Source organism: Chelonia mydas, chromosome 6 (genome assembly GCF_015237465.2).
Source record: "Chelonia mydas isolate rCheMyd1 chromosome 6, rCheMyd1.pri.v2, whole genome shotgun sequence".
Taxonomy (NCBI): Eukaryota; Metazoa; Chordata; order Testudines; family Cheloniidae; genus Chelonia; species Chelonia mydas.
The window spans coordinates 41800822-41815763 of NC_051246.2; the positions used below are offsets into that span (position 1 = coordinate 41800822).

At 45.7% G+C, this 14942-nt stretch overlaps 1 protein-coding gene across 1 annotated transcript; it reads left to right on the forward strand.

Annotated features, from left to right (window-relative positions):
* The first annotated feature begins 5800 nt into the window (after positions 1–5800).
* On the forward strand, positions 5801–8537 carry C6H11orf91 (chromosome 6 C11orf91 homolog). Its single transcript, XM_037901428.2, has 2 exons — positions 5801–6203; positions 7550–8537. The coding sequence occupies exons 1-2, from the start codon at positions 5801–5803 to the stop codon at positions 7633–7635; spliced, it is 489 nt and encodes a 162-aa protein (XP_037757356.1). The 3' UTR covers positions 7636–8537.
* Positions 8538–14942: the final 6405 nt, after the last annotated feature.

Consider the following 14942-nt stretch of genomic DNA (forward strand, 5'->3'; position numbering starts at 1 on the left):
AGTATCAGGAGAGCTTTAAAATCCATGGTATGCCATAGTGAATTATATCTGACAGCCTTTCCTTGTTACAGCTGTCCCATGCTCAATGTCACTCTTCTGCCCTGTATCTGATCCCTAATTCTTTTTTATAGGTTTCAAAACTTTTTTGTGCCAAAGACGTTACCAGCATATTGACTGTCACATGGAAATTAAGAACCCTTTAATACAATGCCAGAAATAAACACTAGATGGCACTAAAGACAGCAAAATCCATTTTATTAGCACTAGTAGCATATGCTCCCCACTTATTTTTTGTCAAGATAAGAAAATTCTTGTGGTACAAGATTCTTTTTAACTATGTAGAACCCATTTATTTTGGGGAAATGCAACTAATCACTTTTATATTGCCTATCTTTGTAGTATCTAATCATGGGAAAGGAGACTAGCAAAGGAAAAACTGCGTGCTATAACTACCTGTATTACGTTATCTTCTCTCAAACTTCCCTCTTGAATGGTTCCTCATACCTTCCTCCTACTCTTGCCTTCATATCTTCTTCCATGTTGTCCTTTACAGTTGAAATTCCCTCCTCTTGTTACAAGAGTTTCCTCTTCACTATTCTCTCTCCCAGGAGCACAGGATTTGCAAAACTGCATCAGTGCCAACGTCCATCTCATCCAGTGTCCTGCCCTCTGATAGTGGCCAGTACCAGATGCTTTAGAGAAATGTGTAAGAACCACACATTATGCAGATGTCACATATCTGCCCCCACATTATTTCTCATCCTGATCCCTAATACTTGTAGATTGGCTTAAGCCCTGAAGCACAAGGTTAATATCCCTTACAAAAATTTTATCAGTAATTATGATAGCTCTGGATGGTCTTGATATCCATATAATTAATCATATTAAAACATATTTCCTCCATGAGGGCTTTCGATAATATATCAGAGACAGAGGGATTTAATAAAAAAAAAATCTGTGTATCATATTGACAGGTTTCAGAGTAGCAGCTGTGTTAGTCTGTATTTGCAAAAAGAAAAAGGAGTACTTGTGGCACCTTAGAGACTAACAAATTTATTTGAGCATAAGCTTTCGTGAGCTACAGCTCACTTCATCGGATGCTCACGAAAGCTTATGCTCAAATAAATTTGTTAGTCTCTAAGGTGCCACAAGTACTCCTTTTCTTTTTGTGTATCATATGTACATGTATCCTCTGTGTCAGATTTACAGTAAATTCCTTAGAATACTTTTATGACGTACAGAGCCAAACACACAAATAGTGATAAAATAAAAGGGACTCTCTTATTTAATTTCATCATCATGAAACACGGTAAGTGTATTGAGGACCACTGCACCAGCCAGAGTGGCCACAGTTGATGGCTTCACCCCAGGCATTGTGGAGTTCCCAAATCGGGCACAGTCCTGCAAATCCACATATTTCTGGGGCTGCCTCATGGATGGCATCAGGTTGGCTCAACATGCACCTTTTCATGCACTGACGGAGAGATTGAAAGCACGGTGTCCTGGGATGTTTTTGTCCAACCTAGCAATGTGGATGAAATGCATACAATGCCACTTTTGAATATGAGTGAATGAAGGAAGGCCAGATGTCTGACAGACTGACATTTTGTTTAAAATCAAACCATTTTATGGTCAGGATTTGTCGCTGTGTATATGAAATGCCTCTAACCACTCCAAGTCTGCCTGTAAGAGGTTTCATGTTTCTGACCCATTTAGCAAAAGAGGTAGTATACAGATTTGATAGATTCTGAACTTTGTCTCAGAGCAAAGATGTTTTTACATCCATAAGTGAAGAGGAGCCAGCGAGATCTATTTGTCCAAGAACGACAATTTGGTGCAACCATTTGAGCTTCTGCATGCCACCAATCCAACGTTCCTCCAATCTAACTGGGAATAACCATCTCTAGAGAAAAGGGTAGTTTTTACTCTATGTCCATTCAATGCTCAGCATCTCTACTGACATTGCCAATCAGTGACAAGTGATGTGGTGGTTCCCAAGATGCTGATACCTGCCCAGTAGGAAATGGGCTAAAACTGACGACTCATTTCACATAAGCCACTCAAGAACGAACATACAGAAATTATTTTTGGTCACTACTAACATGAACTGGACTGAAATCTGTAAAGATTATCTCGTTACCGAGACTTCTGAACCATCCAGTACCCCTCTAAAATCGAGTTATAAAGATGGGTTCAGTTCCTCAAGAACACGAGTGGTGTTAATATTTTAGTGTCACACTTGCGGAAGAATAAAGAGTTTTACTAGCTGAAGCACCTTTCATATACCACCATAATACATCTGTTCTTACTATCCATTTAAATTAAATATATTCCATAAATAATACAAAGGGAAATAAAGTTATGGCATGAACCCAGCCTTTTATCTTTCAGCTTCTAATCGTATTCAAAGGCACCGTCAGTTGCTTTTATATTTAGTGTCTGTATCTGCAAAATTTAAAGCAGCACCCACTCATATATTAGCCAGCAACACAGAATATTACAACTAGAAGAAAGCTGCCTGTTTCTAGCAAGATAATACCAAAATATTCATTTTTAGTGCCCTGCAAATCCAGATATCTGCTTTATATCTGCAGATAGTGGATACAAATTTTGTATCTATTCAGGGCTCTGACGGTAAGAGGTGGGCGGGCAGCTATGAGGAACCGCGGAACGGATCCTCCACCTGCCCCGGGGGGGGTGGTGCTGCTTGGGCCCCACGCCCAAGGCAGGTGGAGGGTACGCCGTGGCTCCCCACGGCTGCCTGCCCAGCTTTTACTGTGACTAGGCTGCAACTCTGAGCCACCCCCCTCCCCAGCCAGAGGCGGGTCGGGGACAGCTGCGCTGGCAGCTATGGGGAGCCTGTGTCTCTCCACCTGCCCTGGGCGGAGGTGCTGGGGGGCAGGGACACTGGGCTGGGGGCTACTCGTGTCCCTGCCCCCCAGGGCAGGTGGAGGGTCTGTTGCAACTCCACCCAGCTGCCCGCCTGGCTCTTACCATGGTTGGGCTGCGGCTCCGAGTCACTCCCCTCCCTGGCCACAGATGGGTCCAAGAGAGCTGCGCTGGCAACTGTGGAGAGCCTGGGTCTCTACACCTGCCCTGGGCGGGGGGCTGGGACACTGCGGGGGCTACTTGGGCCCCCGCACAGGGCAGGTGGAGGGTCCGCCACAGCTCCCCACAGCTGCCAGTGCAACTTTCCCTGACCCTGCTCCGGCCGGGGAGGGGGCGGCTTGGAGCCACAGCCCAGCGATGATAAGAGCCAGACGGGCAACTGTGGGGAGCTGCAGTGGACCCGCCACCTGCCCTGGGCGGGGGGCCCGAGTAGCATCCCGGGTAGCTCCACAGGTCTCCCCTCCCCACTGGCCCGCTGTGCGTGGGGAGAGGAGGGGCTGAGAGCAGCCCCCCGCAGCCATGTCCCTGCCCCCAAGGTTCCCTGGCCGGCCGAGGGCAGGTGGAGAGTCCGCAACTCCATGCAGGCTCCCCACAGCTGCCTGCAGCTCTCCCCGACTGAGCTCTGGTGGGGGGGATGCCTCAGAGCCTCAGTGTTGCCCCCCAGTGTAGAGCCCTTCAAATCCGCAGATATCTGCATCCACGGATGAGGATATCTGCAGATAATTTCTGCGGATAGCGGATCGGATGCGGATATACATTTGTGAATCTGCACAGGGCTCTATTCATTTTATTCAAGAAAAGAATGAAAAAATATGATGGGTTGAATTCACCTCAATGCATGGGCTCCATGCAACACTTAAGCTTACATCAGCAGTTCAGTGGGGCTTGTGCCAGCTCAGTGCACTGTGGTTAGCTTCACCCATGTGAATTTACTAACCCTGATATGGCCACAAGCCCTAAAGACCTTTCACCCACAGAACAGATACAACACTAAAATTTTCAGGCTCCCTATCCCATGGAAAAGGTTCGCCTCTCAGTATAGATTATCACCAAGACTGCCAATTACTGCCACATGATATGTGGAGTTTTGTTATGGGAACACCTGTTTACTGAGTTCAGGACTGAGATCACCAGACTGATTTCACACAGACCACCAACTAGCCATCTCATGTTAATGACATAATGACTCCAGATCTTGGAGTCCTTGAACTCCCAAAATTCCCACTGAAATCAATGGGAGATTTATTTGCAGAAGAAATGCAATCTTGGGCCCACAGACACGTTCAACCTGGGCTCAATTTGCACAAGCAATCTAAAAGCGAATGCCACTATAATGTCATTACTAACTCCCTCCTGGTCCTCCCCGACCCCCAAAAATCCACTTCCCCCTATTCATGGGTGGGCCTAGGGATAGACAGCTAAAAGACTATTCTTTTAAGGCACTATACTGTTCAATAAGTAATTGCAAAAACGCTGCTTTCTGAGTCTATCATGCATCCTTGACAGGCAACATCACATTTTCAATAAAGGAAGTGTGCAGAAGATCCCTTGTCTCACTACATGCACAGTTCTCAGGAGGCATGGAAGTTGTAGCAGGATTTCCTCCATACGCATTTGAGCGATTTTTAGTAAAGTTAGGTGCTACTGGTAACAATAAAGGATACAAAAGTAATTTTTAAGTTAACAGTGTCCCTTTAAAGTACACTTTTACTAGGCATCCAGATGTTCTTGGGGCACTTGGTTGGCTGCTCAAAGACAGAAATAGGTCTCTTCTACTGACTAATTTCTTTAACTTATTTCTGACACAAAGTGATCTGTAACAGTAGTGACTATCTATGGCCATTCCCTTCCAGAATTTAATCAATATACACCAAAATTGTTTCTGTGAGCATTATCCCTTTCAAGTTACTCTCCTCAGCATCAGGCTGTGGCCTTGGAGGGACACACACAACGTCTCTGTGAGGAAGTGATATTGGATGAAACACAGAATCTCATACCCATCAAATTTCTGTCAATATTGTTGATATTCATTTGTTGTAGGCCATTTATCGCTATCAGTAACTAAGTTCCATGGATATAGGGGCACCGTGGTTCCCAGCCAATGGGAGCTGTGGACCTGGCATTCGGGGTGGGGGCAGTACGCTTGAGCCCTGTGGCTGCCCCCGAGCCAGAGGGACATGCCAGCCACTTCCAGGAGCTGCACAGGGCAGGGAGCCTGCCAGCCCCACTACGCCACCAATCAGACTTTTAACAGCCCTGCCAGTGAGCCGCCAGGGTCCCTTTTCAAACGGGCGTTCTGGTCAAAAAACGGACACCTGGCAACTCTACCAGCAGGTCACTGAGAAAACAGCGCTCTTGGCACCTGCTCCTTGACCCAGAGTTAGACTTGGCTAAACAGAGGAGCCCTGTGCCAGACTGAGCTTTGCGGTTTCGGCCAGGGCAGGGGCTGGGAACAGCTTCAATGTCCCACCTGGAACGAAGCCTCCCCTCTCACAGCACAGTCACAAAGGGGCTCCACCCCCACGCAGGTGCCGCTGGCACCTCTGTGTCCAGTGCCTTTCTCCCCACAGTTGCCCCCACCCCTGAATCCCTCTTCCCGGCTGGTGCCCTCACCCCATGCCCCACCACCTGGTGCCCCTTCCCCCTAGGCCTCCCACCGAGGGTTGCCAATTTTGGTTGGACGCATTCCTGGAGATTTCATCACGAGGTAATTCCAGGAGTGGCCGGGAGTCTCCAGGAGAGTTGGCAACCCGACTCCCACCCCATCGCCCTCAGCTACTCTGCCCCTCCCGCTTGCCCCCATCACCCCCCCCCCCCGCACCAATCTCCCCTTGCCCCCCCTCGCCCCCCAGGCTCCACCGCCGTTCCACAGTCGCCAGGGCAGCGGCGGTTGGCCGGGGTCGGCGGCGCCATGAGCCAGCAGCCGCAGCAGCGGGCGCCGCGGCCCCTGTACTTCCCGTCCCTCTACGACCGCGCCGCGCCCAGCGCCGTCCCGCTGGCGGACTGCGGCCTCTGGCGGAAGCTCTTCGTGCCCCTGCGGGGGGGCGCGGCCGGGCCCCAGCGGCCCCCTCCCGGCCTGGGCCCCCCTCCTGCCGCCGCCCGCAGCTGCCCGCGCCCCTGGCCGGCCGGGCTGGCCCCCATCCCCTACGAGCCGCTGCGCTTCTTCTGCCCAGCGGCCGACAGCGGCGCCGCCCCGCGGGGCCCCGGGCAGCAGCAGCCGCCGCCGCCGGACGGGGAGATCTGCGAGCTGGGCATCCGCCTCAAGGAGCTGGAGCTGCTGGCGCTGACCGGGGACGGCTCCGACCCGCAGCAGTGTGCGTGTGCGGGCAGGGCCGGCCCGGAGCGGGGCTGCTACCCCCGGCCCGGCCCCGCTAAGCCACCCACAAGCTACCCTCGCCTCCTGCCCAGAGCACGAGCGCACACCCCCGGCCCCGCAGGGCCTGGCCCCCAGTGCTCCGCCCAAATCCTCTGGATCAGGGCGGGTCCTGGGCTGCAGCGGTCCCTACCCACTAGCTGAGGCATGGGCACCGTCCCCAGCCCTAAGCACCCCTCACTCACTCCCTTAGTCCCCACATGAGGACCCCCCCAGCGCAGGGGCCTGGACCTTCCGCCCTTTCCCCTCACCCCCCATCCTTTGGGCAGGAGCATTCGTATCTCGATCCCTGGACAGACACATCTCTGCATCCGTGCCCTTAAAGGAGCTGTCTCCCTGGGGGCTACCCCTATGTCCTTAATCAGGCCAGCACCTTGTGAACAGACTGCATGCAACTTCCCAGCCTCACAGCATTAGAGGGTTTGAGAGGTGCTCTGGATTGCTCCCACCTCTGAAAATGCTCATGCTGGCCAGAAAAACGGAGTAGAGGCAGAAACAAAACGGTGACTTTTTTCCCTCCTGTGAAAAATGGCATTTCCCTTTATTGAATGTAGAGGGACAGATGGAAGGCAAGTTACCTTGCTCTTACAGGTTTCAGAGGGGTAGTAGTGTTAGTCTGGATCAGCAAAAAACAACAAGTCGTCCTTGTGGCACCTTAGAGACTAACAAATGTATTTGGGCATGAAGAAGTGAACAGACCCTAGCATTGGTACTGGGATATAGAAGCACTCAGCAGATCACTGCTGAAACCAGCATAGGTCAGTAGTGACCTGATGTTGAAGGCTAGTGGTGAAATGCCTTTGGCGTTTTCATTTCAGTTCCAAGTGAGCAAAATGTCCACAGGAAAGGAATAAAACAGAAACATGGCCAATATCCATTTTTGGCAGTCTCAGCAGAGAAGCCAATCATTGATTGGACATGAAGATTCTCATCTCTTCCCCCAAGCAGAATCACATTAGCTCTCCTGAAAGATTTCAGATTTTCCTGCCAAAGTCACACAAAAATTAAAAAGAAAATTTAAATCTATAAGATACAAAACCTCTAAAATATCTAAAAGAAATTGAATTAAAGTTACATGTTACAATTACTTTACCTAAGAACAAATTAATGGATTGTGTGTGTCAAAATAGTGGATACCTTTTTCCACTTTAGTATCTGATTATCTTCAGTGAGTTGTAGTGGTTTACTGAGTTTCACATGAAAGTGAGAGTTCTTTTATGAAAATATTTTGTATTTACATTTTTAAATAGTAGAGACAAATTAATGTTGTGTTCCATTCCTTTCTAGATAAGCTTTTGAAGGCACTAAAAGATGAAAAAGTTCAAGGCATAAAGACAAGACAGAATCTGAAAAAACAGACACCTACATCATAAGGATTATTTCAGTTAGCTGTTCTATCATTATGTTACCTTACAGCTTTGTAATGGACTCCATGTGATATATTATTTTACTGATTATATGCTATTCAGTTATATTGCCAAGTTAGAAATTTACGGTATACTCTACTTGGCTTTTTGTACTTTATTTGTCCAATACTGAATGTATCAAATACACAATACTCCTTTTTGGGTATTAGTCTTTATAAAATAACTTGAATATTAATATATGTTTGGTTTACCCTAATAGCAGTGAGGAAAAAAAAAAGAGAAAGTGACATCTTGCTTATGTTTCAGGATGAGAGCTGATCTTGATCACCTGGTTACAGCTTTACAAAATTGACAAGGTAGATTACTGAAGACAAAGGGGATGGATATTGCCTTCCTCAGAAATATCAGGAATTTAACACTGCTGGAGGCAGGATACTAGTCCAGTGACCCAGCATGGTAAAATCGTATGTTCTTATGACAGAGAAAGCACAATAATTCTAAGATACCATGCAGTTCCCCAAAATATATTAAAATACATACTAAGAACAAGAACTTTTCCCCAGTATCTCTCTGATGTACAATATGATGCAATAGCTGAGCTTATCTAACTCCCCACAAAAATATCACCACCTCCTTCCATCCTAACCTGTCTTGTTCCCCAGCATGACCCATTTCTCACTAACTGGTTCACAGGCCTAGGAACAACAGACAGCAAATGTAAGGATTTCAGGGTGCAGGTAGATGGGGGTTCGCATTAGAAGGAAGACAGCACCCCATTTTCCACACAGTGATTACCCTAAAGCAGTGGTTCCCAAATTAGGGGCACCACTTGTTCAGGGAAATCCCCTGGTGGGCCAGGCTGGTTTGTTTATCTGCCGCATCCACAGGTTTGGCCAATCGCAGCTCCCAGTGGCTGCGGTTCACTGTTCTCGACCAATGGGAGCTGCAGGAAGTGGCGCGGGCCGAGGGACATGCTGGCCGCCACTTCCCACAGCCCCCATTGGCCTGGAGCGGCATACCACAGCCACCAGGAGCTGCGATTGGCCGAACCCGCGGATGAGGCCAGTAAACAAACTGGCCTGGCCCGCCAGGGGCTTTCCCTGAACAAGCGGCACCCCTGGTTCGGGAACCACTGTCCTAAAGCCTAGAAATTTGGTCAATTCCTAGATGGCTTATAATAGCAGGTTTTTCTTTTCCTGAAAAGCCAGTCCTCTTGGATCTAATATGGGACAAGTTTTTTTTATACTAATTTCAGTATTGCGTTCCATCTGCACTCAAAATATATCTTTCATATTGTGTGAAGCATAATGTTATCCATAAGGGGAGGGAGAAGAAAATAAATCTATGACTAAATTTGTTCTAGCTGTTTTGAATCATTAGATTTGTAATGGTAGAGCACAGAACAGATGTAATCTATAAACAATAGATCATATTTTCCAAAAATCATTTTAAAACAACATGATGTAGTGAATGGGACAATGGAAAAAAGAGGATATTGTTGAACTAAATATATTACCCTGACTGCAGTTTAGATGAAAATGATTCATGGGTCCCTGGCTACAGAAGCTGCTATTGCCTCAGAAAAATATAAATGAGTTTTATCAAAAGGAAGAAATGAATTTACTATAGATATTGTTGACCACGCAGCTGTACCGCAGACCACAGGTCTTAGGACTTGAGCTTGTTTTGGCAAAACAAAAATATACTTTCAGAGCTGCACCTACACGGAGGACTTGTACTGCTTGACTAAAGAATGCACTTCTCTCTCACACTTTCATCATGCCAGACACGACTGACTACAATGGTGGGAGACTTAAGAAAAAGCTCATTGTAGACCAGGCCAGTTTGATAATTACATTGCAGCAGAGGAAGGATGGTCTTGTAATTAAAGCATAGAACTGAGTCAGGAGACCTCAATTTTATTCCTAACTCTGCCACAGACTTCCTATTTGTTCTTGGTCAAGTCACAGCCACATTTTCAAAAGTTTCAGAGTAGCAGCCGTGTTAGTCTGTATTCGCAAAAAGAAAAAAGGAGTACTTGTGGCACCTTAGAGACTAACAAATTTATTTGAGCATAAGCTTTCGTGAGCTACAGCTCACTTCATCGGATGCATTCAGTGGAAAAAAAATGCATCCGATGAAGTGAGCTGTTTTCTACCACAACATCTGTGCTATTTATTAATAAATAAATTTGTTAGTCCCTAAGGTGCCACAAGTACTCCTTTTCTATTTTCAAAAGTGGATCTCGAATGTTGAGTGCCTTCCTTTTTGGCTGCCCAGCTTCAGTCTCCTAATATCTGCACACCTGCAGTTGCATTAGAAGTCAATGGGAGTTGTGACTGCTCAGCATCTGAAAGTCAGGCCATATTTGTCTAAAGCTGGGCACCCAAAATTAGAGGCCATTAACTGAAGATTTTGGCCATGATCTCTGCCTGTGTCCCAATCTACCTCAGGTAACTGCAAGGCTCAGTTAATTAAATGTTAGTAAAACAGAGCTTCTCACATATAACTACAAAGGTAATTTTTTTCTTAATAAATTTGATTAAGTTCATATTTTATGACTTTTTGTGTTTGATTGGGTTTTGTATTGCCAGGGCCATAATAGATTTTATTGTTGTTTAGAGGTATGTAGCATTTTCGGAGCGATAAATGTCCTGGTGCACCTGGGAGGACTAACTGTCAATTGAAAACGGTGTTCAAAAGGAATGTCATTTCACAAGCAAAAACAGAAGCAACAATGGTAGGGAGATTGAAGGTCAAGAGAATAGCTACAATAAGTGCATAGAGCTGCTTACTGTGAATCCAAGAAGAGCACAAGGAAGGAAGCAAGAAGGAAACATGATTATCTAGAATTATATTACGTCTTGTAGGAAATAACAGATTTTTTTTTTAACCTTGGTGCATGTCCACTAGATGGCGGTATGAACCAATATTTACAGCAGCTCAAGGAGGGACTTTAGCGTGTAACAAGGTAATTAATATATCAAAACCAATCCCATCATCATTCCACCCTGGGACTAACAAAGTGAACAAATTATTCAGCCCAGCTTTGGGACAGGAGACTATCTGAACTCTGGGATGGACGCAAACAGCATATTAACACCACCTTGTTGCCTCTCTTCCCTTAGATTTAAGCTGCACCAATATCTGGTTAGCACCAACTGTGCCAAAACAAATTCTGCGATATTGTCTAGTCAGGTTTCAGTGATACATGCAATGGCAAGGGTCTCATCCTTCATACAAATATGGAGTTGAACTTTAGTAACCAAGACCTTGTATTAATCAGTATGAGCCAAAGGTTATGATATTTATCCCCCAAGAAACGATTACAGGTGAAACCAATGGAATCAAGATTAAACATAATTCAGGTTTATGCTTTACAGTCCTGTCACACCCATTACCACAGAATTCAAGGCACCTAAGCCTTAACAACCAAATCCTCCAGGTTTAATATATCCCTGGACATATGATCCAGTAGCTGGGACACTAGCCTGCAACTTGGAAGACAACTCCTGCTCCACCACAGTCTTCCTGGGTGACCTTGGACAATACAGTTAGGCCCACATTGTTAAAGATATTTAGGCATTGTTCTGCTCAGTGTTGCAAGGCCAAAGTGATTCCGATGGTTAACTCCCATTTTCAAAAGTGACTTAAGCCCTCAGGAGTCCCACGGACTCAGTGAGGATTAGGCCACTTCTCCTTAGCATACGTGCAACAGGCCGCAGGCGACACGTGACCAGGATTCATCACCAAATTTGGTTTGCCGGTGGGATCGTTAGCTTCCCTGGTTTGGGCCAAATACTGATGGGGAGTGCAATGTAAATTCGGATCCTTCCCCCCCATTAAGCTACTGAGTGCCTTACAATGATGAGCAGAGCAATACCTAAACACTTTTACAAATCTGGACCTTAGTTTCTCTGGGCTTTAGTTCTCTATTTGAAGAATAGGTATAAAAGTACCTTTCAGAGGGGTGCTGAGGATAAAGACAAAGACACATTATGAGCACAGACACTCACTTTTCAAAGGATTAGGTTACTCTGTCAACCTTCCTTCCCTCAAATGAGTGCTCCTATGAGACTATGAAAGTTACAACTTTATTAAACATAGCAGGACACATTGCTGTAGTGCAATGACTTCTATGGAGTCTATGTTGTTCACTAAAAGGTGAACTTGGCCCAGTATGTATAAATTATCAATTACAAAGTCAAGCAACTACATAAGGGAAATGGGGGATATTTTATTAAATATCTGTCACCGGGTTACAGTGTGTATGGTAACACCCATTGTTTCATGTTCTCTATGTATATAAATCTCCCCACTGTATTGTCCACTGAATGCATCCGATGAAGTGAGCTGTAGCTCACAAAAGCTTATGCTCAAATAAATGTGTTAGTCTCTAAGGTGCCACAAGTCCTCCTTTTCTTTTTGCAAATACAGACTAACACGGCTGCTACTCTGAAACGGGTTCAGGATGCAATCCAGCCCAGTGAGGGGTTGTGTCAACACTTGTCCTGCAACCCTGGGTGCCTTACAATGCTTTGCTACTGTAGCTCCCAACCTGGGACGCTCACAACCAGCTTGCAAGTCACATGCTGAAATGTCTGTGTGCTAGATACAGCCCCACAGGTTCAGCCACTCTGACCCCAGCAGCCTCTCTACACCTTCACAGCCCCACTCTGGCTTCCAACCAGCAAGGTGACCCCAACACATGTCCCGTTCCAAACTTCCCCAAAATGGTGCTCTCTATAGCATCTAGCACTCTCCAGGACAGCTCAGAGAAATAATAGGGTTCATTCATTCCTCTGAAGACACAAAAGCATATCATAGCTTATTAACTCAGCTGGGGTGAATACACCCCTACATTCAAACTCCAGCATTGAGAGTTGGTTTACAGTTAAAATAATACAAGTTTATTAAGAGGACATAATGAGGTAAATGATTATGCCCAGTAAAAGGAATAAAGTTAGGAAGGGTTACATGCAAATAAAAGTGAAAACATATCTAGAAGACGAGAACTTAATCTAGCAAAATACAGACTTTGTTCAAGATGGTTTCCTACCGATATTCAGTTTTCAGGGACTTCAAACACCCCCGCCTTGGTTGAAGGGCCCATCTTTCTCAGCTTACAAGAGCTGTTCCCTTGTGTCTGTGTAGCGAGGGACGTCAAAGATGGCTTTTCTCTTTGCTTGTATCTTCCAAAAGTCAATAACTTTTGTTTCAAGAGGCAGGATGAGGGTGTCCTATCACCCTGTATGTAAATGAGACTTCCATTGTTTTGTTTCCACAATTCTTAATTTACATAGGAAATAGGTAAAGAGCTACCTTATCTCCTGTCTGGGAGTGTGCAGGAGTGAACTCCCCACACTATCCCAGCAAGCACTGGATTAGACTGCAAGCAGGGGAGCTTTAGGCTGGAGGCAACTAATTAGAAACAGGATCACCTGTGCAAAGCCAGGTAGCTGGCTGTAGTAGGGGCAGCTGGGAAAGGCTTCATAAAAACAGGCAGCAGTCACTCCCTGGGAAAAGGGAGATGGGTTGTGGTGAGAGAGATGGAAGGAGGGAAGGGGAACCAAGCATGTTAAGAAGCAGTCCAGGGAAGGAACAGTGAGCAAAGAGGAAAGCCCCCAACTGCTGAGCTGAGGGTCCCTGGACTGGAACCCAAGTAGAGGGTGGGCCTGGGCTCCCCTACCAGCTACTGGAGAGTGGCAAGGGTGTTGTAGGTGCCAGCCAGCAGGTCTGGAAAGACTGAATTTCCCTGGAAGGGGAGGACTTTAGTGACCTGGCAGGAGCGCCAAGCCACAGAGAGTAAGCTGCAGACCTAGGAGTGAGCAGGGTAAGACAAAATGGGAGAAGACCTCCCCGGAGAGAATGCAAGCTAGCAGAGCTAATCCCCAGAACAGCCAGCAGGAGGTACTGCTCATGGTGAGTGGACCCTGTGACAGGGAGGAAACCTGTTTCTCCCTGTTTGGCCACAGACCTTAAAGCATACCAGCACTGTGTTATTTCCTTATAGTGTTAATCACCGGTGTGTTATTGGCTTTCAAAAAAAGACCTCATTATATACACTTCTATAATGCAGTAATATTGCATACAATCAGTTGATTCAACTGCCTATCACTTTAAGTTCAGGTCTGTCAGCTGCCCCCCAACTTTATAGTAAACCTTTGCAATGTATTCTTTGAAAAATAAGTCAGACTAAGCTTCTCTCTCATGCTTTTGTCTTCTCTCCCACTTGGGTTGAATTGTTTATCTAATATGTAAAAATGGATTTTCATTGTTGTTGCCTGAAGACTGGGTGGTCAAAGACTCAAATACACATGAGACCTTGTCCAAGACAGACTGTGCCTTTGCCTTGCTTGTCAAATACATTTTAAAAATATAATTCTAGCATATTCATAAGTTTTTGTACACCCTGGGCATACATCATGCAAGAATATGAATGGTTAGCGAGTTATTGGTTTTCCAATGATACAGATTATAACCATAGTGAATTGAGGTACACTGAACCCGTCAGACCAGCTGAAACTTGTTACCTGATAACAGTGAGCCTCTGGCACTGGGATTGTCTTAGGGTCACACCTTTCTCCCCTATACAGCTGCAGGAAGGTTAGCCACTGGCTGACACGAAGGCAGCCAATCAGAGCCCCCTTTCCTGTATGGGCAGCTGCCACCATATTTTCTTTCCCCTTCATATGGAAGAAACCTGGTTTGTCACCTTTGTCTGTTTACAATCTTCAGGACATAATGTCAGAATATCCATAATTTCACCTACCAAGCTGTTACAAACATTTCTGATTGTCATTAATGACCAATGTGGTGTTAGATTTTAAATGATATTACATATCACCTTTTAAATAAATATCATGACACCAGTGTGTGAGGTGTAAAGAGCATGCAAGGCCTGACGAGTTGCTGGACATGGAGTAGTGAACCACAAATGGGCCTCTGCCACAATCTCCCACTGAAATGAAGCATAATTGTTAATCAAACTTGGAAATATAAGGACGTTTGCAGAACTGTAGGCATGCGCTTGCCTGCAATGTGTGTGTGCACATAAACTGCATATGCTATTCCTACAGTTTGAATACAATTGCATTAATGACCCATGGAAACAAAACAACCAACATTAATGACATCAAAATGGTTATTTGTACATGCAACATTTTTCTATTTTTCTTTCCTGTTTTCCTTGGATTTTGTTACAAATAATTTCTCAACTATGGCGGCATATAGTGCATTCTTTCTTTATACTAGTTAGTGCATCTGCAAACCTTATGTTTATTGATTTCCTTTATAGATATCATAAAAATATA